General features: G+C 59.2%; 1 protein-coding gene across 3 annotated transcripts; it reads left to right on the top strand.

Moving 5' to 3' along the window:
- The first annotated feature begins 1,453 nt into the window (after positions 1–1,453).
- MYO1C (myosin IC) lies at positions 1,454–25,749 on the top strand. Of its 3 annotated transcripts, none has more exons than XM_019981647.2 (32): positions 1,454–1,710; positions 9,186–9,341; positions 9,464–9,579; positions 10,213–10,411; positions 10,492–10,572; positions 12,431–12,610; positions 12,701–12,799; positions 13,017–13,130; positions 13,211–13,282; positions 13,642–13,761; positions 13,873–13,955; positions 14,190–14,295; positions 14,412–14,492; positions 14,766–14,857; positions 16,850–16,944; positions 17,026–17,072; positions 17,189–17,269; positions 19,111–19,216; positions 19,310–19,427; positions 20,287–20,400; positions 20,476–20,552; positions 21,055–21,123; positions 21,220–21,304; positions 21,404–21,563; positions 21,837–21,920; positions 23,121–23,214; positions 23,313–23,368; positions 23,487–23,622; positions 23,703–23,773; positions 23,863–23,960; positions 24,034–24,133; positions 24,494–25,749. In XM_019981647.2, exons 1-32 carry the CDS (start codon positions 1,636–1,638, stop codon positions 24,518–24,520), a joined length of 3,192 nt encoding a protein of 1,063 aa, XP_019837206.1. In that variant the 5' UTR covers positions 1,454–1,635; the 3' UTR covers positions 24,521–25,749. The 3 variants fall into 3 exon arrangements, with proteins under 3 accessions (XP_019837206.1, XP_019837208.1, XP_019837207.1); XM_019981649.2 differs by lacking the exon at positions 1,454–1,710 and adding an exon at positions 2,471–2,621; XM_019981648.2 differs by lacking the exon at positions 1,454–1,710 and adding an exon at positions 7,487–7,797.
- The last annotated feature ends 109 nt before the right edge of the window (positions 25,750–25,858 follow it).

Here is a 25,858-nt window from a genome sequence, read left to right as displayed (position 1 = left end):
CAGAAACACAGGAATGGGGTCAAGAGCTGGGTTCGAATGAGAGTCCTGCTTTACCCTATTCTCCCCTACTCTACGAGTAGGGTACCCTCCTCTACCCTACTCTAGGAGTCCCAGTTTCTATAAAATAACAAATAGCATTCCAATTCGCAAGATTACTGTGTGAGAACAATTGCAAAACATTCTACCCAGGTCTTCAAACTAATCGATGCAGCCCTGGGGCAGGACCCCAGGGCTCCTGACTCCAGGGATCCCCGTGTTTCTCCTTCTGTCTCTGGGTCATGCATGTCCTGTACGTGCCCACCTCTCCCCTTTGCCCTTCTGTCTTCACACACTCCTACCCCTGCCTCTTGTGGCCAGGAGGGCTGAGTCCAGCAGTGACTGAGAGGCGGGAAGGGGAAGGGGGGCTGCTCTCCCTCCCCTTGGCCCCAGTCAGGATATAGCCGCTCTGGGCCCAGCCCTGACCCGCCGAGTGGAAACAGGAAATATGTGAGACTTCGTGTGCGCTGGGTCTCTGCGCCTGGCTCCACGGCTGATAAGGGCCATTGTGTGGCCGCTGGGATGATCCTGCCCTGGATAGATGTGCTTCCCGGAGGAAGGAAGGAAGCTCTGCTGGCCTTTCCTGGGCGGGGGAAGCTGAGGGGAGGCAAGGAAGGGTGCCTGGGGGAAGGTGCCCGCCCGAGAGGGGCTGTCAAGGCCAGCGCAGGCCCACGGGACTCCACCCCTCCCCTGCCAGTATCTTCCTCTGGAAAGGTCGCTTTCGCCCATTCACTTCGCCCTTCCTATAAGGAACGGCCAGAGACCCGAGGGCTCAGTCCCAGGCCAGGAAAGTGTCAGCTGTGATTGAGCAACAATAAAGATAGAAAAACAGGAACATTTGGGGGTGGGGAGCACTGAGGGTGCTATGGAAAAGTAGGGAGCAAACAAGACTAAGGCTCCCCACGGCTGGCCAAGCAACCCAGGGACCAATGTCTCAAGCATTCGAGGCTCCAGAGGAGGGTAGGATAGGGGCCTCCTCAAGGTGCCCTTCTGACTCTCCAGCCAACTCCCTCTGCCCAACATGGCCAGTCCCCAGCAGTCCTGGCCTCTTAAACCCCCGCGGCTCACCTGCTGCTGCGGGTGGTAGGCAAGCTGTGGGGACACGCAGAAGGCGCAGTGCCTAATGATGGCTCCTCTTGGCTCAGGGCAGGATGTACATTCTGATTTTGGGGAGTGGTCACTGTGCTCTCCAGCTGACATTGGTGAGAGGGCATCAGGAGAGGCCCGGTCATGGAGCTGCTGGGGGAACAGCCTCCTACCCTTTGACCTGGAGCCCAGGGTCCCCCAGGGGTGGCTGCATCAGCTCCTCTGGTTACCTGGGACAACAGGCATTTCCTCCATCCCTCAGCCCCTCCTCTTCCTGCCCCAACCCTGCTGGGCCAAGAGGCCTCCCAATCAGACCTGGGCTTCTCCAGCTGTGTCCTGAGGCACTGGACCAGACCCATCCCCTGGGGCAGGAGTTGAAGCTGAACCCAGTGGCCATCCCAGCGTGAGACCAGATTCCTGGTTCCGGGCACAGCCAGAGCCAGCGGGCAGGCAGGCAGGCGGGCTTTTGCTCAGAGGTCCCAGAGCTCGGCACGCTGGCTCTCCACAGGCGGAATGGCGCTGCAAGTGGAGCTGATACCTACCGGGGAGATCATCCGTGTGGTTCACCCGCACAGGCCCTGCAAGCTAGTAAGTTGGGATGCTCTGGGCTGGGAGGAGGGTGGGAGTGTCTCCCCAGTGCCCAGAAGCCCCCTCTCAAGCAAACTCCATGGGGAAGAGGTGAGCAGTGGGGAAGCGTTCTGGTCCTTGGTAGGACGTGAAGGGACCGGACAAGAAGGGGTAAATGGAAGGAAGGGGGATGGGTTTAAGCCCACCAGGGGCCGAGTGTTTCAAAGTGGGGATCTGGGTTTGACTCCCTTCTCCTCCAGCTCCCTGATCCTCAGTGGGCCGGGCTATGAACTGGGTTAACAACACGGAGGTGACAGGGCCGCTCCGAGATCTAAAGAACGGTGCGTATAAAGTTCCAGGTGGCATACAGTACAGGCTCAGTTAATACCGCCCGGCTTTCCCATCTGGCTTGAAAAACTGACACTGGCCAGTTCAGAGCAGTAGTGAGGGTGGGGAAGGAGGGTGAAGAGAGTCAGGCAGGCGCAAATGGGGAAGAACTATTTGGCCTGGCAAGCAGGGGAGGGTCGGGTTTGCAAAGGCGCACTAGGGTGAGAAAGGAGAAACGTGTAAGACACCCCGCCACTCTGCACTGCAGCAAGTGGGCCAGGTCGTCGACAGAGGAGGGTGCGTGCGTGCATGTGTGTGTGTGACTGTGACGCGCCTCGTCCCGGGGAACGGGCTGCAGAGGGTGCTGCATCAAGCCCCCCGCGGACACGGACGCGGGCCGGGGCCGGAGCCCGGCCAAGGCCGGCCGGGGCGGGGCCGTAGGGTGCGCGCGCGCGCCGGGGCCTGGGCCCTGCCTGGGATGACGAAAGGCAGCGGCTCGGCCCCGGGCGGGCCCTGGGCGGGGAGAGCGTGCCAGGGCCGCCGACTCCGGAGCCGGCCACGCCGCCTAGCCTGGCCCCCGCCCGCGCACCCGAGAAGCCGAGAAGGTGGGTACACAGGGCGCGAGGCGGGCCGCAGCCGCGTGGCCCGGGGGAGCTGGGTGCTTCGCTCGTAGGCAGGATGGAGAAGAGGGTAAGCGGCCGGGCGGCGACCCAGTCCCGGAGCTACCGTGCGGAAGGCGAGGGTCGCCGGCGCAGGGATCGCGGGGGCTGCGGGTAGGCTCTGCACGGCCGCTGCGGGGGTCCCAGGACCCGGTGGCGGCGGAACTCGGCCTGTTGGAGACTTAGATTGTTTGCGGGTAACGTGAGGGCGGTGAGGAGCGGCTGGGGCCGCGGGACTCAGGCACCCTGCGCGCCCTTTGGGGCCCTCGGGCAGCCTGCTCTGCCTCCGGGTTCCGGAGCAGCCGTCCCGGCCCCGCCCCTTCCCGTTCCCCGCCTCCGGGCCCTGGCGCGCGAGTGGCCCCTGCGTGTGTGCGCCGGCTGGGGGGCTCCGAGATGAATGAGAGAATGAATGGCTGGCCCACGGCCTATTCAACGCCCGGCACGCTCCGGCCTTCTGCTCACACTCCCGGGCTCTGTGATTCATTCATTCACGCAGGCGTCCGCGAGCAGTTTTTGAGCCCCCACTGTGTGCCTGCCTGGAGCGGGGGCAATCTCCTGGGAGCGACTGACTAGGAAACCTTCGATTAGAGCGGAATGCGACAAGGAGGGGGCTGTGTGTTTCGGAGAGTCAGGAAGGGGTTCTGGAGGAAGTGATACCTGACCCGAGTCTTCAAGGATGACTAAGAGTCAGTCAGGTGGGGAGGGGGTTGGGTGCGAGGGCCAAAGAAGCTGCAGGTGCAAAGGCGAGAAGCTTAGAGCCGGGCGGCTGGTGGCAGGGGCGTCCGCAGAGCGCCTCTTGGCTGTGTGGGGTAGTGAGGGAGGCGTGGGGAGAGAAGGCACTGGAGAGGGTACCCCTGTGGCCACACAGGAACTCCGGAGCAGTGGTAAACTGAGGACACAGAGGGCGGCTGAAGTCCACAAACAGGGGCCTGGCAAGAAGCAGTGGGTGTGCTTGGCATAGGGAACCTTCACTCTCTTAACATGAGACGTTAATTGATCAGATTTGCATTTGTAAATACCACTGGAGGCTGCAGGAAAATGAATTGGAGGAAGGCAGGGATGCCAGTTTGGAGGCTGCTTGCCTCATCCAGGGGCACAACAGTGATGGAGGAACAAAGTGTGTGTGTGTGGGGGGTGTTGGCAGGTGGTGACTCCTCCGTGTGAGGAGCGGAGGGAGGAGGGCAGGGCCTTTGATGCCCGGCAGTGACAACTAGCTGGAGGTGCCTGTCTCCTCTCAACAGATGGGATATTGAACCAGGAGGACAGGTTAGGGGGCAAGGTACTTTGTTTACTTCTTCTGGACCCCCAGGTAGAGGCATCTGGCAGGCAAAAGGCCCGTGAGTGTAAACGTTTGACCGGGGTCCATGAGATATCAGGTAGAACCCCTAAGTCCTCGTCTTTCCTTTTCATTCCCCCTTACAACAGTTCCCTTGAGTCTGGAACAGTCCTAGGTGGGGCAACCTGGGCCCAGACCTAAGATATGTTTGATTTAAAAAAAGAAAAGTCGAGCACCTATTCTGTGCCCAGCATGTGCTGGGGGTAAGATAGGCTATGGTACTTTCTGCTGCCCCAACAGGCTGGGAGGCTACCCCCAGTGGAAACCAGTTTCTAGCGGCAATCTGAGGGTCCTCAGAACACCCTCTCCAGACCTCCATAGCCCTGGCCTGAAGAACCCCTGAAGCTGCTCACTACCCTCCCAGAGGACAGGCTTGGGGGCACCTGGCCCATACTAGGTAACAGGGGGAATAATCCAGGTCTGCTGGGTCTGCCCATCCCCGCTTTTAGGGGAAACCCCTCTCCAGATGCAATGAAACCTAGACGCAGCCTTGGAAAATAAGTCCTGGGTCACTCAGAGGTGAGGCATGGCTGCATCCTAGTCTGCAGCCAGCCCCTAGGTTCAGGGCCATGCTGGGGACCCAAGGATCATGGCCCACTCCCTAGCTGCTATTCCCAAGGCCTACACGTCAATACTCACACAACACAGCCAAAGGTGGATACTAGGCACTGCAGTCACAGGTTCACTAAGGAAGGTCACAGCCTGGCAGGCAGCAGGTTAACCTAACAGAGAAGCTGGGAAATCTGCCAGGGCTAAGCAGGCGTCTCCCCCTTAGGCAGCCCTACAGGAATAGACAGTGGTAGACTTTCCAGTTCCAATGCCACCCTTTCTTTTACTAGTCCTGAGATCTTGAACACGACGTTCGTCTACTGAGCCTCAGTTTCCCTGTCTGTAGAATGGGGGTAATAATCCAGACCTCAAGGCTCAGTTCAAGGGCATTGAAGGTAGTACCAGAAGACAGCGATCCGAACGCAGGAAGCGCCAGGCGCTGCAGCCCTGGTGTCTCTCACACTCTCGGTCCACCCACCCCAACCCCCACCCCACCGCCGCCTTTCTAAACTCCTCTTCCCCCGGGACAGGCGCTTCCGCCTAGCGGGGCGGGATGGCCGGTGGCGCTGGCCAGGGGCTGCGGTCTCGCCTGGCCTGCTTAGCCGCTTAACCGCCCCCTCCTTCCGCCACCGAGTGGCGGCTCAGGGGGCGTCGGCGGGCATCCCGGGAATGCGGCAGAGCGGCTCGGGCGGGGGTGGCCGGCCAAACCCCTCGGTGAGCGGATTCCCCTCATTCCAGCCGCTAGCCTCGGCGACTAGGCCACGCCCCTTTACCCGCCAGGTCACGCCCCCTTGCCAGCCCCTCCCCTCGGGCCCATGGGCCACGGCCAGCCGCGCCAACCCGGTGCTTGCACGGCCCTCGGAGCCGTGCTCCCGGTGGGCACCGGCTTTACCCTCTTCCTCCCGTCCCCCAAGTACCTCCCCACTCCAGCTGAGCGGGAGGCTGAGTCCTCTCCGCGCTCTTTCTTTCTGCATTTTCACCCTGGGGGCCTCGCGGAGAGGGCCTCCTCCCGACCGAAGCCCGAAGCTGGTGGCATTTAAGACCCAGCCCCGCCCTTCCGCTCCCACCCATCTCCCAGCTGCGCGCGGTGGCGCTCGGTCCCCTCTGTCCCTCCAGAGGGCCCCATCTCCCAGCTGGCGCCCCCCGCCGCGGGGTCCCGCGGGCTCTGGCCGGGCTGTTGTTTTCAAAGTAATAAGCCTTCCCCAAGAGGCTGCAGCCCGCACCTGCCGCCACCTCACTCCGTCCCCGGGGTGCCTAAGTCCAAGAGTGTGGGCCAGGCTAGGGCTTTGGGTCCTAACCCTGCCTTCTGCCCCCTAGGATAAAGTCGGCATCTGCATTATTGCACCTCTGGTTCCTTATCTGTCAGGTGCAATGGAGGTGAAGTTGGAGAGCTCTTTCTAATTGGCCGAGGGACACGCCTCAGGGGCTTTCCCTGCTAGATAACAAGTGTGACCTGTCTGACCCAGGACCTGGCTCTGTATGTCTGTTCCCACTGGCTTCCCAGATGACGCTAGTGGTAAAGGACCCGCCTGCCAATGCAGGAGACATTAGAAATGCGGGTTTGATCCCTGGGTGGGGAAGATCCCTTGGAGGACAGCACGACAACCCACTCCAGTATTCTTGGCTGGAGAATCTCATGGACAGAGGAGCCTGGTGGGCTACTCAGTCCCTAAGGGTCGCAGAATCAGACATTACTGAAGCGGACTTAGCATTGCATTGAAGAGAGACGTCTGCTCCAAGCCTGTGCAGAGAGTGTCTGGCCAGAGAGGGAAGTAATATTTACTGAGGGTCTGGGAGGTGCCTGGGTGCCTTATCTTAGGCTTCTCAACAGCCGTTTGAGACAGAGGTTAGTCTCATTTCAAGGCTCTAGGAGAGGTTTCCAGAAATGAAATGACCTGCTGGCAGTCATACCACTTGTGAGAAGTAGCCCGGCCTTTAGGAAGCACTAGCCATCACACGGGGCTTCCCTGGTGGCTCAGACAGTAAAGAATCTGTCTGCAGTGCGAGACATATGGGTTGGATCGCTGGGTTGGGAAGATCCCCTGGAGGCAGGTATGGCAACCCACTCCAGTAGTTTTGTCTGGAGAATCCCCATGGACAGAGGAGCCTGGAGGGCTACAGTCCATGGGGTCGCAAAGAATCCAACACGACTAAGTGACTAAGCACAGCCATTACACCCCCACCTGCCCTGGGATCTGAGCTAGACTTGTCCCGCAGGCTGCTGCCCACTGCGCACCTAGAGCTCAGCGAGGATGGGGCTGCTGGAGGCTGGTTTGGTTTGGGTAGCTGGAGGGTGTCCAGGGCAGAAAATATGGAAGGATCCAGAGAGGGAGTCCCCCCACCAAACAGAAGAAAAAGAAAGGTGAGGAGCCCTTGGGCGCGGTGGGGGGAGCCTAGTCAGGGTGTCCGGGGTAGGGGGAAGGGTATTGCTCCGAATGCTGGAAATCGGGCCGTGGATTTCCCAGATGGAAAGCTGAGCCCTCCGTGGAGGCCCTACACGAACGACGCTGGGCACAGGCGTCCTGTGGCCGTCTCCCTCCCTGGGGCGAGTGTTCTGTGAACCCAAGAGATTTTCTTGGGTTTAAAGACGTGGGACCCACCCTCCAGACTGTACGGGGTGGGGGGTGGACAGTGTCCCCAAACCGAGGCTCCGCCTGCCTGGGCACGACGGCCGTATTTGGACATTTCGTTCTATTTTTAACTTTCCCGGGACTCGAGGTTGGGATGGGGGGGGAGGGAAATCCTGCTTCCTCCGGGACCCACGGGCCTCTCTGCCTAATGAGTTGAGTCCCCAGCCTGGCCTAGTGCGCAGTGTAGACACGAGCCCGGAAGTGAGTTCCGGGTCGGTGTAGACGCAGCGGCCGCGCGGGTTCCGGGCCCCACCCCTGGGAGAACCGACGACGTCCCTCCTGGAAAACCTGACTCAGGCGGAGCCCCTGCCCAGCCGGGAGCTCCGCCCCCGCTCTGTCCCCACCCACGCCGCTAGATTTCCCCCCGTCCCCCGCACTGAGCGCCTGCCCCACCCCTACCAACTGGAGAGGGACCCCGGAGTCCGAGCCCCGAGCGAGGCGGGGGCGCCTAGGGAGTCCCACGCCTCCGAGCCTAGCGGAGGCGGAACGGGGGGGAGGACCGGCCCCTCCCTCGTGACGCCGCCGCCGCCGCCGAACCCCGGGCCGAGGGCGCGGGCCGCGGAGACGGGCGCCTGGCCGACCGGGCAGGATGCGCTACCGGGCGTCGGTGAGCTAGGGGTGCGGGGCAGGGCCGGGGGGGTCCCAGGCGTCCCTGCCGGCCTCGCGGCGCCGCCTCCGCCCCGTCAGGAAGCGGGCGCGGCCCAGGAATTTCGGGTGGAAAAACGTCCCGGAAAGTTGCAGGAGAGTGGAGGCCGAGGCCGGGAGGGCCGCGAGGCGCTCGGACCCAGGCCGGGCCAATAACTCCCAGGGAAGTCTGAGAGCGCCCAGACCCGCCACCCAGAGGGCAAGGGGGCGGGGGCTTGGGTCAGATTTGGCAGCAGCTTCGGGACAGAATTAGAGAGGTGGAGGGGAGGGCGCTGAGGGGCAGGCCTAGAAGAGGCAGGGCCACGACCAGACCCAAAGGGGTGCCCCCCGCCCAAGATCTGGGTGGTCTGCGGTTGGAGGCGACCTGGTGGCCTCTTTGGGGATCCCTATCCCTGCGGCCAGCTTGCTGTTTCTTCCCTGACCCTTGACACTCTTGGTGTCAATTTCCTAGAGCTCTCAGATCCTTTTGAAGAGTGTGGTGAGGGGTGAGGGTCTTGTTGAGCCTGTGCTTCTTCCTACCCTCTGATGGGCTCCAGCTGCCAGCTGGGTTTTCCCTGGTAAAACCCCTGCTCCCTTGAGACTTCTCAGGACTCCCAGTGGAGGAGGGTGTCTGGGGAGCCTGGCAGCTGGCGGGGAGGGTGTGGTTCCGCCCTGGGAGGGAGGGCCCCCTTCTGGGGTGAGTGGTGAGCCCAGCTGGGATGTGAGGGTCTCCCTGCCCCTGCCCCAGGGGAATCTCTCTCCTGGCGCCTGGTGCAGCCCCTTGCTGGGTCCCTAGACCCTCTCTCTCCCCCTGGAGATTTTGGTGAGTCAGAGGGGGAGAGACAGCCCCACCCTGCTTGTAGAATTCACTCCATGCGATTTGTCCTACAAAGCACCTGTCACACAAGGCCTAGAGCTAGGGGACTTGAAGTCACCTGGTCTACCTCAACTCCTCCTCCTTGGGATGCCTTCTAGAGAGAGGAGGGGTTTTGTCCCAGGTCAACAGAGCATTCTTTCTTTTATTCTCATGACATCACTCCCCCACCCCTAACTCTCTCTACACAAACCAGCCCCTCCCTGGACTCAGCGGCCTTGGCCCCATGTCCTCTGGGGCCTGTGTGTCCAGTGGCCCGTGTTCTGGCCCACGTGCCCAGGTGGCCTTGCTTCTCGGACCCATGTCCCCAGTGTCCCATGTGCCAACTTTCTGTCGTCCAGGCCCTCTCTACCCAGCCTGGGGCACCTGTTTCTCAGGTGTGCCCTGTGTTCGCGTGCCCTGGTTGCCCCCTCAGTCCTCCAGGCTGTGGCGAAGGGGAGAAGAGCCCTTCCCTTGCCCTGCTGCCTCTGACTCTCTCCCGTGGCCCGTCCCTGCAGGCCCTGGGCAGTGACGGGGTGCGGGTCACCATGGAGAGCGCACTGACCGCCCGTGACCGGGTGGGGGTACAGGACTTCGTGCTGCTGGAGAACTTCACCAGCGAGGCCGCCTTCATCGAGAACCTGCGACGGCGCTTCCGGGAGAACCTGATCTACGTGAGGCCGGAGTGGGAAGGCGGAGGGGGCGCGGGGGCCACAGATGCAGGGCTGCAGGGAGTCGGGAGAGCGGCGCCGGGGCCTCTGGGAGAAACTTCTGAGCCTCCTCCTCTGACCCCCAGACCTACATTGGCCCCGTGCTGGTCTCTGTCAACCCCTACCGAGACCTGCAGATCTACAGCCGACAGCACATGGAGCGTTACCGAGGCGTCAGCTTCTATGAGGTTCCACCTCACCTGTGAGTGACCCCCCCTCTCCCCCCGCCCCCCAGCATCACCACCTGAGATGATTCCACCCACCTTCCCACTTGGGATGAATCACAATTCACATCTCTGAGGAATACCCAGTCCTCACCCAAGGTGAATCTCTCTATTGCATCAGGATCCCCCTAGCCTCCACCCCAACTCACACCCAGGACTATTTTTTTGGCCCTGCTGTGTGGCTTGCGGGATTTTAGTTCCCTGACTGGGAATTGAACCCATGTCCCTTGCAATGGAAGTGTGGAGCCCTAACCACTAAACCACCAGGGAATTCCCACACCTGTGACTTATTCTCCCAACACTACCTGGACATGGCCCTCCCACCTTAGTGACCCTCTGACCTGCACCTCTGAAGGACCTCCCAGCCCTACCTATGAATGACCTCAATCTTCACCTGAATGAATTCCAATCTCCTCACCCATGAGTGAGCCCTTCAATTTTCCATCAGAATATGACTCTCATTCTCAACTGTGAAGAATCTCCCTTGACCCACATCCTGGAGGGGTCACCTGTCCTCAAGGGTACACCCCCAGTCCTTCCTGTGGGATTCCCAGCCCCTGCAGCCACTCGGCCCCCCTGCCCCCTAAGCTCCTGACGGGCCTCTGCCCCAGGTTCGCGGTGGCTGACACTGTCTATCGGGCACTGCGCACGGAGCGCCGGGACCAGGCAGTGATGATCTCTGGGGAAAGCGGGGCAGGCAAGACCGAGGCCACCAAGCGGCTGCTGCAGTTCTATGCCGAGACCTGCCCAGCCCCTGAGCGGGGTGGTGCTGTGCGGGACCGGCTGCTGCAGAGCAACCCGGTGCTGGAGGTGAGGGGACAGCAGCCCCTGGGGGTGGGAGGGGCAGGTGGAGGCCACCAGGCACCCCTCACACCCTGGCCCTTTCCTAGGCCTTTGGCAACGCGAAGACCCTCCGGAACGATAACTCCAGCAGGTTTGGGAAGTACATGGACGTGCAGTTTGACTTCAAGGTACCCATGGGTGGGGCAGGGCAGGGGGAATGGGATTCCCATGTAGTGGGCACCCACTGGCCCGCGTCTTTGGCACCAGTAAACATTTATTGAGCACCTTCTGTGTATCAGGCACTGTTACAAGTGCTAGTGACACAGAAGTGAAACAAAACAGACAGAAATCCTGCCTCCAGGAAGATAAAGAATTTGCCTGCAATGCAGGAGACCCAGCTTCGATCCCTGGGTTGGGAAGATGCCCTGGAGAAGGGAATGGCAACCCACTCCAGTATTCTCGCCTGGAGAATCCAATAGACAGAGGAGCCTGGCAGGCTGTAGTCCATGGGGGTCACAAACAGCAGACATGACTGAACGACCAGCAGGGAGATAGTCCACAGAAAAGTGTAAAGTAGCCAACACATGTCACAGCAAAAAAGAAAATGAGGCAAGGAGAAGGGGCATTGGCTGTTTGAAATAATGCAGATACAGTAGGCATGGAGAAGGTGGCCTTTGGTAAAGCCTTGATGGAGACAGAGAATGAGTTGTGCGTACACTCGAGAGGGTCCAGGCAGAGGGCACCACCAGTGCAGAGGTGCGGATGAACAAGATGCTGGATGTGTTTACAGACAGCAAGGAGGCCAGAATGGCTGGAGAAGAGAGCAAGGGGCCAAGGAACAGAAGAGGAGGCTCGATGGTGCGGGTCCTTTTGGGTCTTTGTAAGAATTTTTTTAAAACTCTTGAGTGGAAGTGAGGCAAGAGAATTTTGGGGGATTTTTGTTTGTTTGTGTGGTCATGCCCACATGGCCTGCAGGATTTTAGTTCCCCAACCAGCGACTGAACCCATGTCCCATGCAGTGGAAGTGCAGAGCCTTAACCACTGGACCACCAGGAAAATTCCTGAAAGTTTGAACCATATATATATATATATATACATTTTTTTTTTTTTTTTAATTTTTTGGCCGGGCCTCATGGCATAATACCTTAGTATATTGCCTTAGTCTCTCAACAAGGTATTGAACCTGTGTCCCCTGCAGTGGAAGTACACTGAAGCGCCAGGGAAGTCCCAAAAGTTTGAAAGAGAAGTGTATTATGACCTCAATTTCCTCTTAAAGTGATCGCTCTGGCTGCTTTGTTGAGAATAAATGGTAGAGACTGAGGCTGAGCAAGAAAATGAGTTAGGAAACTGATGATTATTAGATCTGGGTGACAGATGATGGTGGCTGGGCCCAGTCTGGTGGCTGTAGCTGGATTCTGGATATTCTGAAGGTGAGGGTGGCAGGATTGGCTGGCTGATTGGATGTGAGGTGTGAGAGACAGGGAGGCCCCCAGGAGGACCGCAGACTTCTTGGTCTGAACACCTAGAAGGGTGAGCAGAGTGGGAGGAGGGAGCTGGTTTGAGGAGCGGAGACCAGGACTTAAGTTTCAGACCTGTTGAGTTTGAGATGCTTATGGGACCTCCAGGTGTGACCCACCAGGTAGAAAGAGCATGCATGCATGTGTGCTAAGTGGCTTGTCATGTCTGACTCTTTGCAACCCCGTGGACTGTAGCCTGCCAGGCTCCTCTGTCCATAGAATTCTCCAGTCAAGAATACTGGAGCAAGTTGCTATGCCCTTCTCCAGGGGATCTTCCTGACCCAGGGATCAAACCCATGTCTCTTGCATTGGCAGGAGGGTTCTTTACCACTTGTGCCACCTGGGAAGCCCAAGAAAGGGCTTAGCATCCTCATTTCATAGAGGAAGAAATGGGGGCCAGGAGGGGCGATGTGCCTGAGCCCATGCAGCCAGAGCTAAAATTCATACTCTGGAGGGCAGGGGGGGAAGGGGAAGATGGGCTGTGTCCCCTGTCCCCCTGAGCAGTCACCACATCCTGCCCGGCCCGCAGGGTGCCCCCGTGGGTGGCCACATCCTCAGTTACCTCCTGGAGAAGTCCCGGGTGGTGCACCAGAATCACGGGGAGAGGAACTTCCACATCTTCTACCAGCTGCTGGAGGGGGGTGAGGAGGAGACGCTGCGCAGGCTGGGCCTGGAACGGAACCCGCAGAGCTACCTGTACCTGGTGAAGGTGAGTAGAGAGGGGCTGGCGGGCAGGACCTGGTGCCACCTAGGGAACCCACCCAGCCAGAGCTGTAACCCCGCTCTGCCCGTGCCACAGGGCCAGTGCGCCAAAGTCTCCTCCATCAACGACAAGAGTGATTGGAAGGTGGTCAGGAAGGCCCTGACTGTCATCGACTTCACCGAGGACGAGGTGGAGGTGAGACCTCTGTCGGGGGCCGGCCCTTTCCTCCTGTCACCCCGTGAAAATCCCAGGCTACCTTTACAGCCTGCTTCTACTCCAGCCGCCGTCTCCTCTCACACGCCTTGCTCCCTCCATTCCCAGCTCCTGCTGACCATCCACATGTGCCCTCCTGGGGCTCTCAGACCCTCCCGTAACCCCCGCCGCCCCTCCCTGTCCCCTCACCCCCATCCAGGACCTGTTAAGCATCGTGGCCAGCGTCCTGCATCTGGGCAACACCCACTTTGCCGCCGATGAGGAGAGCAACGCCCAGGTCACCACCGAGAACCAGCTCAAGTACCTGACCAGGGTGAGGAGGCGAGCAGAAGGCGAGGGCGGGGCAGCTGGGGCGGGGGGGCTGCACCCTCACCAGCCCCACCCCCTTGGCAGCTCCTTGGTGTGGAAGGCTCAACGCTGCGGGAAGCCCTGACCCACAGAAAGATCATCGCCAAGGGCGAAGAGGTGAGGCCAGGCGGTGGGGGGACAGGTGTTCCAAGGCAGCCCCCGCTCCCATCATCCCCCATTACCCTGGTCTGCTCAGCTGGTCCTCTTAGCAATATCTGAAGCTTATAAGGCAGGTGGCTCAGAGAGGCACAGGGAGGTGGCCAGGGTCACACAGGAAGAGGGTGAGGCTGGAAGGAAGACTGACTTCCAGGAATGAGACCTCTGGTGGGGCCACTGTGTCCTCCCCTGGATGCCGCCCCCTGGCCGGCACCAGGCTCACTGGGGGCAGGGATGGCAGAGTGATCAGTTTCCTGAGTCAAAGGGGCCAGGGGTGGGAAGGGACTGCATTCATCTCCCATCTCACCCTCCACCTGCAGCTCCTGAGCCCGCTGAACCTAGAACAGGCTGCATATGCACGGGACGCCCTCGCCAAGGCTGTGTACAGTCGCACCTTTACCTGGCTGGTCGCGAAGATCAACAGGTCGCTGGCCTCCAAGGTGAGAACTTGGCCCCTGCTACTCCCAAGGTAGCAGGGAGGGCGGTTCAGGGAGGCCAGGGCTGCGAGGTGGCGAACGTGGGGATCCACACCCTTGGTTGGCTGGCCCTAGGATGCCGAGAGCCCCAGCTGGCGGAGCACCACGGTCCTCGGGCTACTGGACATTTACGGCTTTGAAGTGTTCCAGCACAACAGGTCAGTGCCTCCCCTGACTCTGCCTGTCTCTCCTCCCATCGTCTCCCCTGTCCTGGTCCCTCGCCTCTCTCCCGGCCTCCTTCATTCCTGCCAGTGACTTCCAGCCGCTTGGGTCCCGCTCTATGTTTCTTCCCTTGGCTAGTGCTGGGGCCTTGTTCTGCCCCTCCCCACCTTTCCTGGTCTGGCCCCCTTCCCCCAACTAAAGTACTGAGGACGCCTCTGTCTCCCTCACAGCTTTGAGCAGTTCTGCATCAATTACTGCAATGAGAAGCTACAGCAGCTCTTCATCGAGCTCACCCTCAAGTCAGAGCAGGAGGAGTACGAGGCCGAGGGCATCGCGGTGAGTGCAGGCCGGCCCGCGGGCGGCCCCACGTGCAGCCAAGATCCAGGCCTGGGTGTCCCCAGGGGAGGAGCCTCGACCCCACGGTGATGCCTCCCTCCCCTTGTGCCCCTCAGTGGGAACCGGTCCAGTATTTCAACAACAAGATTATCTGTGACCTGGTGGAGGAGAAGTTCAAAGGCATCATCTCCATTTTGGTGAGCCATCTGCTCCTCCAGGGCCTCGGGCTGGGGGCTGGGTGGGATGACGTCACCCCTTTCCCCTCGCTCTCCCAGCTGGACAGGCCTGTCTGCAGAGGGCCAGAGTCCTCGGAGCCTGATGAGGGACAGAACAGGGCTGTGTATGGAGGGTGAGGGGAGGCACTGGCCAGCCCTGGGAGTGTCTGCGCCTCCCTCCGGGGCCCCTGAGTCCCTGTGCTCTCCGGTCCCTCCCCCACACACACCCCTCACCCTCTGCCACCACCCACCCAGGACGAGGAGTGTCTGCGTCCCGGGGAGGCCACGGACCTGACCTTCCTGGAGAAGCTGGAGGACACAATCAAGCAGCATCCACACTTCCTGACGTGAGTGGGGCTGGGGGCTGTCCTGGGCCAGAGCCTGTGGAAGCCTGGGAACCCCCTCACCCATAAAGTGCCAGCCACAAAGAGGTGACCGGGGGAGGTGCCAGTGAAGGCCAGGCACACAGAGCTTCGGCTCCTGGCGCCTCCCGAGTAATAAGCGAGGAACGCCACTTCCTCCTTAACCCGCTCAAGAATGAAACTTGCTAAGGTTTTTTTTTTAGCCTCCTTGCTTGGAAATTACTTTTTATTTAAGATATCCCGTAAAATGGGATGAGGGGAGAAAAGAAACAAGCCTCTCTGTCCCAGCTTTGCCTTGCATATTTTGATAATATCACCTCCTCTAACTAGAAGCAACCCCCGGAGGAGGTTTTACTGAGACTTTCAGAGGTACAGCCCTTTGCCGGAGGTTATCTCACATCAAGTCCAGAGTTGGACCTCAGGCCCAGAGCCACAGATTAGTTCCCTGACAAGGAATCGAACCTGACTCCCAGCGGTGAAAGCAGAGTTCTAAGCACTGTACCACCAGGGAATTCCTGAGCAGCTTTTTCTGGAGCGAGCAAGCGAGGAACCCGTTTGTTCCCATTCCCCACGGGCTGCAGCAGGGGTCCCAGTAAAGCCTTGCCTGCAAAAAGAAAGAAAGAAAAACACCTGTTTTTCTGTTTGTAAAAAAAAATCCCTCCTCAGAGAAAAGTTGGAATGTGTGCAAAAGCCACTTGTAAGCCTGTCACCCAGAGGTCACCACTGTTAATAATTTGAGACGTTTTCTTCCTGCCTTTTTCTATATACTTTTTTTTCTTTTTTGTGGTTGAGAGCTTATTGTATATAGGACTCAGGATAACGTTATATCCTGAGTATCTTCCTGTATCATCAAACAGAAAACTTTCCTCAAAACACTTCCTCCGGCGGCTCTAACACACACACACACCACTGCTCTCACCCGGCCTCTCGGGGCCCTGTCCAGCCTCTGGGTTTCTGCTGGGAAAAGAGAATACCTACCCCTGGGCCTTAAATCTCTGCCTGGTCTCTCTGGTTAGTTGCTTGGAATTCTTCTTTAAAAGTAGAAAATGGGCTAAAGGGTATAGACATGCTTAAGGCGAGAAGGCAATGGCACCCCACTCCAGTACTCTTGCCTGGAAAGTCCCATGGACGGAGGAGCCTGGTAGGGTGCAGTCCATGCGGTCGAGAAGAGTTGGACACGACCTGAGCGACTTCACTTTCAGTTTTCACTTTCATGCATTGGAGAAGGAAATGGCAACCCACTCCAGTGTTCTTGCCTGGAGAATTCCAGGGACGGGGGAGCCTGGTGGGCTGCCGTCTATGGGATCGCACAGAGTCGGACACGACTGAAGCAACTTAGCAGCAGCAGCAGCAGCAGTCTCTTGGGGGCTGATTCCATTCTTAAAATGTAGCGGGCAGCACTCAGCACTCTGAGCAGAGCCACGCAACAGCCACTGCTGCTGCTGCTGCTGCTGCTAAGTTGCTTAAGTCGTGTCTGACTCTATGCGACCCCATAGACGGCAGCCCACCAGGCTCCCCCGTCCCTGGGATTCTCCAGGCAAGAACACTGGAGTGGGTTGCCATTTCCTTCTTCAATGCATGAAAGTGAAAAGTGAAAGTGAAGTCACTCAGTCGTGTCTGACTCTTCGAGATCCCATGGACTGCAGCCTTCTAGGCTCCTCCGTCCATGGGATTTTCCAGGCAAGAGTACTGGAGTGGGGTGCCATTGCCTTCTCCAATGCAACAGCCAAAGGCAACACCAAATAGCCCTCCACCCTGCGGGCCCTGGCAGCATGGAGGCTGAGGTCCCAGTCCTGGCGCTGTGTGACCCCGGGCAAGGCCATCTACCTCTCTGAGCCTCTGTGGTGGCCTCTGCGGGAGGAGGCCCCGCCCTGCTGGTTTCCTAGAGGATGCCTGATTCCTCTCTTGAAGTCTCTTCGGCAGACAGGGGCCTGGCTCAGGCCAGCCATTGGCAGCTTCCTCTCCCTGTTGCCCCAGGCACAAGCTGGCTGACCAGCGGACCAGGAAATCTCTGGACCGCGGGGAGTTCCGCCTCCTGCACTATGCCGGGGAGGTGACCTACAACGTGACCGGTGAGGACCCTAAGGCTGTGTCCCCCCGGGGGAGCTGGGAGAAGGGCTCTGCCTCCCCTCATGTCTGCTCTCTCCCCTCAGGGTTTCTGGATAAAAACAACGACCTTCTCTTCCGGAACCTGAAGGAGGTGAGGAGGACCTCCAGGGGGAGGGCTGAGGGTCTGGGCTCTGAATGATCTCTGCCCCAGAAAGCTGACTGGCCTGTCCCTATGCTTCCTACATGGCCCCTGCCCTGCCCTCACAGACCATGTGCAGCTCGGAGAACCCCATCCTGGGCCAGTGCTTCGACCGGAGTGAGCTCAGCGACAAGAAGCGGCCAGAGACGGTGTGAAGGCGGTGGGACCCCAGGGGGTGTGTGTGTGCACACGCGAGCGGGCCCACTGCCTGCTTGAGCTGGGAGCTGGCAGTGTGTGTGTGTGAGTTCCTGTGTTTGCTGGTGCCTCGGTGCACATCTGTGTGTGTCTGGGAGGCTGCCGTGGGTGCATCTGTGCCTACTTTGATGGGTGTCTGGGTGTCTAACGTCTCTTAAGTATGGATGCACGCATGTACACCTGTGTCTGTGTGGGTGCTTGCATGCATTCACTCCCCTGCAGCAGACACTTGTGGTGGACATTACTGGACACTTAGGATACAAAAATGAACACATGCTGACCTAGAAATGTGCATGGGTGCTATGGAAGCTTACAATAGGGAGCAGCAAATTGCCTGCGGAAGTAAAAGAGGGGAGGGGAGTCAGGGAAAGCTTCCTGAAGGAGGAAGCCTCTGAGGTAACTTGGGAATGAGTATAGATGCTTGTCAGACGTATGGGAGGGCCCTGCAGAGCCCCACACAGGAGCACAGTCAAAAAAAGACCAGGAAGTGGACCACAAAGTGCCATTTTCAAGGAGAGCGATGGAGGGAAGGCAGATCTGGCCAGTGGTGCCAGATGAGGGGAATGCTCCATCCAGTGAGCTGTGCACAGAGGTGTGGCTGCCAGGCTTGGCAGGGGGAGGGTTAGGGCAGTCTCAGGACGAGCAAGGTCAGGGAGAGGTGGAAGCCAGGGAGCTGCAGGCCAAGACATGCTGGCAGGGAGGCCGTGGAGGCAGAGTGTTGCCCAGAGTCTGACTCCTTGGGACCCTGTCCTCGGTTCCCCAACCCCACCCCTTCCCTGATGGTTCTCAGCCCCACCCTTGTGAGGACACACCCACTCCTGTCCAGGCCTCTCCAGCAAACCAGAGATTCCATTGACCCCTCCCAGGGACCCGCAGCTACTCCAGACCCCACTAGCCTATGATGCACCCTGACTGTCCAGTGTCCCAGGCATGCATCTCCTATTTCCCTAACTCAAGGCAGGGACCACCCTCCACCCAGTCCTGAAAGACAGAAGCCTGGGCCGCATCCCTCATTCCTTAGCCTCCCCCATTGCCCTCATCCTAACAACTGCTGGATCTTGCTGGTTTTTGTTGCCTGAAAACCCCTTCCTTTCAGCCCCTCCCCGTAACCCTTATTCCATTAATAGTCCTCTGAGCCGGTCAGCCTCCTCCCTGGCCTTCTGTCTTCCCACCTGCTCTTACCAACCACCCTCCACCTATGTGCTGTAGAGATACTCCAAAAGGCAGATCTCTTCCTGTCCCTCTCTCCCTCCAGATTCCTCTTTGGCTCCCTATTTCCCTCAGGATAAAGTTCAGTCTCCCTGATGTGGTTCCTGAGTCCTACCATGACCCTGCCTCTCTGATGCTCTTTTCTACTCCCCTCCTAGATCCTTGCATGGCTTGTAGTTCCCTGTGGACACCACGCCTTCGCTCACTCTGTTGCTCTGCCCCAGTGCCGTTCCTGCCTCCCTTCTGGCTGTCTCCTACTTGTCCTTTCCTTCTTACCTGAAGGGTTATTTCCCGAAGACCCTTCCTGCTACCCCCTACCCCACAGACAGAAAACTTGTAACATTTCACTTGGAAATGCTGCACCATCTTCGTTGGCTTCAGAAATCTGACCTTTGCAGATGCTGCAATAAAGAGTTGTAATTTTAAAAAAAAGGTCTACGAAGGGCAGGGTCGGCTGTGGGAACTGGTGGTGTTTTGCCCCAGGAGGGGTGTCTGTGGGGTTCTGCGCAGGGAGGGGCATTTGCAGGGGTCAGTGGCTTCAGCCCAGTTACCACCAACCTTCCTGTTGTTCATCTTGGCTGACCAGGTGGCCACCCAGTTCAAGATGAGCCTCCTGGAGCTGGTAGAGATCTTGAAGTCAAAGGAGCCTGCCTATGTCCGCTGCATCAAGCCCAATGACTCCAAGCAGCCCGGTAGGCCCTCTGCCCCGTAGGCCGGTGGGGGCTTGGCCTCCCCTGCAGAGGCCGGTCAAAGCCCGCTGACCAGCCAGTGATCTCTGCCCCCAGGCCGCTTTGATGAGGTGCTAATCCGGCACCAGGTGAAGTACCTAGGGCTGATGGAGAACCTGCGTGTGCGCAGAGCCGGCTTTGCCTACCGCCGCAAATACGAGGCTTTCCTGCAGAGGTGGGGGCGGGGCCTGGCTTGGCGCCAGGGGGAAGGGCTGGGAGGGTGTGAGCCTCTGAGATCCTGGGCGGGAGGACAGCCCTCAGCTGCGGTGGGAGCCACACCAGGGGCCCCTCCATGCTGCAGGCCTAATGTTAAGCTTGAGAGGGCAAAGACCAGCCCTCCCCACGCCCAGGCCCTGGCCTCACAGAGCAGCTGGTCAGGGGTCCAATGAGGCACGCATTCACATACCTATCACCAGTGGAGACAGTAAGAGCCTGTGAAGGGGACAGAGTTTGCAGTCAGTTCAGAAAGCAACTTCGTTGTTATCCCTGGTCAGGGGTCTGAGGAGTCACCAGGCATGTCTTTCTAGGCCTGTGACCTCAGGCAGATGTTCAGTTCAGTTCAGTCACTCAGTCCGACTCTTTGCGACCCCATGGACTGCAGCATGCCAGGCTCCCCTGTCCATCACCAACTCCCGGAGCTTACTGAAATTCATGTCCATCAAGTCAGTGATGCCATCCAACCATCTCATCCTCTGTTGGCCCCTTTTCCTCCTGCCTTCAATCTTTCCCAGCATCAGGGTCTTTTCCAATGAGTCAGTTCTTCACATCAGGTGGCCAAAGGATTGGAGTTTCAGCTTCAGCATCAGTCCTTCCAATGAATATTCAGGATTGATTTCCTTCAGGATTGACTGGTTGGATCTCAGATGAGAAACCTCAATTTTCTCATTTTTAAAGTAGGGGTAGTAACAGAGCTACCTCCCCGACTTTCTGTGACCTAAGAGTCAGTGGGACCAGGAAAGCTGGTCTGGTTCCCAGAGAAGAGCGCTGGTGGGGGGCGGGGGCGCTGGGTGCATTTCTGCTCCTCCTGTCACCAGGTACAAGTCACTGTGCCCAGAGACATGGCCCACGTGGACAGGACGGCCCCAGGATGGGGTGACTGTGCTGGTCAGGCACCTGGGCTACAAGCCGGAAGAGTACAAGATGGGCAGGTGAGTGGCGCCCATGCCTGGGGTTTGAGGGCTACGGAGTTGGCAACCAGGGGCTGATCACTGCTGCCCTCCCAGGACCAAGATCTTCATCCGCTTCCCCAAGACCCTGTTTGCCACAGAGGACGCCTTGGAGATCCGACGACAGAGCCTGGGTGAGCGAGGGGCCCCACTCATCCTGTCCAGTGGGGTCTGTTCTGGGAAGTGGGAAAGAAATCGCTGTATTCGGCTGCTTCTCTGGGACGTCTGCCATGTCCACATGGGGCTGCCCGCCTCGTCTGCTCCCAGATACACACTCAGCATGTTCCCACATTGCTTTGCTCCCTCTCTCGCTCTTTCTTTTTTTTCTTTTGGCTGTTCTGGGTCTTTGTTGCAATGCGCAGGCTTCTCTGGTTGCACAGCTCAAGCTTAGTTGCCCCACAGTCTGTGGGATCTTAGTTCCCCAACCAAGGATTGAACCTGTGTTCCCTGTATTTGCAAGGCGAAGTCTTAACCACTAGACCAGCCCTTGCCCTTTCCTGTACTCTCTTTCACTTATTTATCCTCGTACTCGAAGCTGGTTCAGCCACTCCCCTTACTCAGTGAGCTCTTAACAAGGCCAGGCCCCCAGCTGGGTCCCTTGCGCTCTGGCCAAGTGACTTTCTTTCCCAACCACAGCCACGAAGATCCAGGCCACCTGGAGGGGCTTTCACTGCCGGCAGAAATTCCTCCGGGTGAAGCGATCAGGTTCGGGCGCCCAGGGGTCTTCAGGACGATGGGGGCCGGGGCTAGGGTGGGCCACTGTGGGAAGAGATAGAGGTCAGCCGTTTGTGGTCTCTGCAGCGATCTGCATCCAGTCGTGGTGGCGAGGAACGCTGGGCCGGAGGAAGGCGGCCAAGAGGAAGTGGGCGGCACAGACCATCCGGCGGTGAGCACTGGGCGCCACGCAGAGGGTGCAGAGGAGAGTGTCGGGGCAGGTCTGCTGCCAGGCTTCTCACCTCCACCCATGTCGGACCCCCGCCCCCAGGCTCATCCAGGGCTTCATCCTGCGCCATGCGCCCCGTTGCCCTGAGAATGCCTTCTTCGTGGACCATGTGCGCACCTCTTTTCTGCTCAACCTTCGACGGCAGCTGCCCCGGAATATTCTGGACACTTCTTGGCCCACGCCCCCACCTGCCCTGCGTGAGGTCCGTGGGCTCTCCCTGCTGACTGGGGGACTACCAACTTACGCAGCAGAGGGACCTAATAACCGTGTGACCCGAGGATCCATGGGAAGGGAAGGGACTTGGAGCTGGGCCATGGAGAGCGAGTTCTTTGCAGAGAAACAATTCAGGAATGGAAGGGTGTCCAGGTTGAGGGGGTGTCACTTAGGCCAAGACCCGATGGTGGGCACGTGCCTGTTGTCTGCAGAGGGAAGGAGCCAGGCTGCCTGGGTGCCCTGACCTCCCTCTCACCCACAGGCCTCAGAGCTGCTGCGGGAGCTGTGCCGGAAGAACATGGTGTGGAAATACTGCCGGAGCATCAGCCCTGAATGGAAGCAGCAGGTATGGGGCTGGGAGGCAGGTACGGGGTGGGGGTGGGGTGGGGGTGGGGGATGGGCGGTGCTGGAAGAGAGCTGGCCTGGAGGACCTTTGCCCTGACTTACCATGCAGCCTTGAATTGATCCAGGCCCTTGTCTGGCCTCCTGTGTGAAGTGGAGACTGGAGTAGATTTTGCAAGGCAAATAAAGTTTATCTTCTAGAGCAGCTGCACTGGACTGGTTGAGGCTACCCAGAGTCCTGTGTTGAAAAGGCTGCAGCATCGGTCTATTAGAATAGTTCCAGAGAGAGACACTGGTGACCGATGGGCCTTGTATTTGCCAACTCGGTATCAGATGATGATGAAGGACCCACCCAGCAGAGTTAACCTGCAGTAGTTTTTGGGGGTTTTTTGCATAATTTTATTTATTTTTGGCTATGCTGGGTCATCATTGCTGTGCTCAGGATTTTCTCTAATTGCACCGAGTGGGGGCTACTCTCCAGTTGCGGTACACAGGCTTCTCGTTGCGGTGGCTTCTCTTGTTGCAGAGCACAGGCTCTGCTGCTAAGTCGCTTCAGTCGTGTCCGACTCTGTGCGACCCCACAGACGGCAGCCCACCAGGCTCCCCCGTCCCTGGGATTCTCCAGGCAAGAACACTGGGGTGGGTTGCCATTTCCTTCTCCAGTGCATGAAAGTGAAAAGTGAAAGTGAAGTCACTCAGTGGCTCTAGGGCTTCAGTAGTTGTGGTTCAATAGTTGTGGCACACCACAGGTTTAGTTGCTCCAAGGTATGTAGGATCTTCTCAGATCAGGGATTAAACTGATGTCCCTTGCATTACAAGGCAGATTCTTAATCACAGGACCGCCAGGGAAGCCCCACAGTAGTTCTGAGTATTAGTATCAGCCAACTTTAAGATCTCAGGCCAGAGCTGAATCTCAGGGGCTCCAGGGCCTGTGATGATGGGAATAATCCCCGAAGTGGGGCCTGGACCCTGACAGCACTGTCATGACCCTTGTGGAGAGGCCACTGCCTCGGTTGGTGGGGACGGGGGTAAGAGAGAGAAGGGGCTGAAGGGGAGTATTGGTGGCAGGGCTTAGCCTCCTGCTTTTGGGTCCAGAGAGAGGGTGAGGGAGGTGGTCTCAGCTCCTGTCTCAGCAGACTCCTGCTCTGCTGTGACGGCCCCACCTCTCTGACATCCCCCGCCCTCCCTGCTGTTGTCTCCTCAGCTGCAGCAAAAGGCCGTTGCGAGTGAGATCTTCAAGGGCAAGAAGGACAATTACCCCCAGAGTGTCCCCAGACTCTTCATCAGCACGCGGCTCGGTGAGCCCCCGCCCCTCCAGTGTGCAAACCCTCCATCAGCAGCCCGGTCCCCTCTCTCCTTCGCTCACGCCCCCTTCGCTCCCCTATCTGGGTTGCAGGTGCAGATGAGATCAACCCCAGAGTGCTGCAGGCCCTGGGCTCGGAGCCCATCCAGGTGAGACCCTGTGGGCAGCCCTCAGCCCCACACAGTTCAGCTGCCCAAGGGCTGCGTGGGCGGGGGTCGGGGCCTGGGCAGGGGGTGAGGAGGCCCCTCACCCACCCTCTGTCCCCAGTACGCCGTGCCCGTCGTGAAGTACGACCGCAAGGGCTACAAGCCGCGCTCCCGGCAGCTGCTGCTGACGCCCAACGCCGTGGTCATTGTGGAGGACGCCAAGGTCAAGCAGAGGATTGAGTACACCAACCTGACCGGTGAGCCTGAGTCCAGGTTGGGTCCATAGAGGGGGCCCTGCTCTGCCCCTTGATCCCTGACCTCTGCCCTTTCCCCCCAGGAATCTCCGTCAGCAGCCTGAGCGACAGCCTCTTTGTGCTCCACGTGCAGCGTGAGGACAATAAGCAGAAGGTGCCCCTTGGGGCCTGGGGAGGCGGGGAGGGGACGGGTCCTCTAAGCGCTGGGCAGGGCCTGACCCCTGTCCCTATGTGGGCCCCCAGGGGGACGTGGTGCTGCAGAGTGACCACGTGATCGAGACCCTGACCAAGACAGCCCTCAGCGCTGACCGAGTGAACAACATCAACATCAACCAGGGCAGGTGAGGCAGGGAGGGCTGCTGAGCAGGCCGTGCATGCACAGGGCGCAGGCCTCACATACCCGCTTCTCTCCAGCATCACGTTCGCAGGGGGGCCCGGCAGGGATGGCATCATTGACTTCACACCCGGCTCGGAGCTGCTCATCACCAAGGCCAAGAACGGGCACCTGGCTGTGGTGAGTGTGGGGCCAGGGCAGAGCCTCTGGGGGCTGGGCCTTCCTCCCTCGGCCATCCTCACTGTGGGTCTCGATCCAAAGGGCACCCTTCAACCCATTGCCCACTGAGCACCAGAGACCAGTGCAGAGGGTCATAAAGAGGGCAGCATGGGCAGGTGGCAGGGGATATGCTGCTTGGGAAGAGAGGCCCACTCTAGTCGGGGCAGTAGGATCTAAGGGCCGAGTCTCCAGCACCGAGGCCTCCGGACCTGCCCCCTCCCTGCCCCAGCGTGTACTACCAAGTATCTACCTCACGAAGACCAGTGCCCGGAGCACCTCTGCTTCCTGCTCACCTCTGGGCTTCTCCCCTGGTCCCCGCAGGTGGCCCCGCGGCTGAACTCGCGGTGATGAAGGCGCCCAGCGGACCCCTCCCGCCTCCCAGTGCTTCGCTCATCCCCTCCTCCCTTCCCAGCTACCAAAGACTCGAGCTTCCAGACAGGGACCCAGGGACACCTCGAAGCCCACCGACAAACTCCCGCCTCCTGCTCGGCCCTCTCTCGAGGGGGCGGCAGGGGCGCAGGAAGCTGCCCCAGGAGTGGGCCAGGCCGGGCCACAGCAATAGGAAGAGCCGGGGCCAGAGGCAGCCGCGCCAGCCCCACTGCCAATGCCAAATATTTGAGAGAAGGGAACTTTTGCTGAGGTTTTTCTCTGAGATTTTTTTGATGCTTTATAGGAAACTATTTTTTAAAAAAGCCATCTTCCCACCCGTGCCCTCCCCCGTCCCCCCGCCACCGCCAAGACACACTGGATGTGTTTTCCCTGACTCAGCAGGGCAGGGAATGTTGCCGAGAGGGTGGGCGATCTGGGCCCTGGTGCCCTCTTCCCTGCCCAGGCCCCCCTCTTCTCCCCGTTCCCTTGGCACCTTGTCTGTCTGTCTGCCTGTCCACCTGTAGCCCACTCCGACATTCCCCTGGGGGCTAAAACCACCCTTGCCTCCCTCTCCGTCCAGCCTTAAAAATGCCCTTCTAATATCAGCCCAGCCTGAGGACATCCTGGAGTAAAGGCGGGGCTCTCAGAGCGGAGGATTTGGACGACTGGGAGATCACCTAGTTGAGTCTTCTGGTGTGATGGAGCAAGAGATAGAGGCCCAGAGAGGGGAAGGGACTTGCCCAAGGTGATCCAGCAGGTTGGGGCAAAACCAGACTGTCCTCAGCACACCTCACTGCCTCTCCCAGGGACTGGGGGCCCCGTGAAACAGGCTCATGTCTTAAGGGTGCATGTGGCTTCCTGACCAGCAATCAGCCTTGGGGGCCACCAGGTGGGAGGAGCGCTTCCACCTGAGTCCATGCCTTAGGATGACAAACACCTTACCCGTATACTCTGGCCCCAGGTTAAAGACTCGGGGCCTTCACTGGCTCCTGACCCCCTCCCTATCCTGGGAGCCTGGGGAAGGGGCTGGCCTTGGGAGGAGCTGCAGGGGCATCACCTCTTTCTGCTGCTTCTCCCCCACCCCCACCCCCAACTCCCCAGAGGGCCTGGGGCTGCCCAGCTGCCTCTGCCCTCCTGCGGGTCTCAGCCCACTGCTGACACTTCTGCAATCCAGAGAAACACTAAATAAAGCAATATGTGTTTGCCAATGTTGGTCTCCTTGTGAATGTTAGTAAAGGGAAGGACTTCCCTGATGGTCCAGTGGTAAGGACTTCCCTTCCACTGCAGGGGGCATGGGTTCAATCCCTGGTCAGGGAA

This window comes from Bos indicus, chromosome 19, assembly GCF_029378745.1.
Source record: "Bos indicus isolate NIAB-ARS_2022 breed Sahiwal x Tharparkar chromosome 19, NIAB-ARS_B.indTharparkar_mat_pri_1.0, whole genome shotgun sequence".
In the NCBI taxonomy this organism is placed as follows: Eukaryota; Metazoa; Chordata; class Mammalia; order Artiodactyla; family Bovidae; genus Bos; species Bos indicus.
Note: the sequence above shows the minus strand (reverse complement) of the source record. Positions and strands in the feature narration are given on the sequence as shown.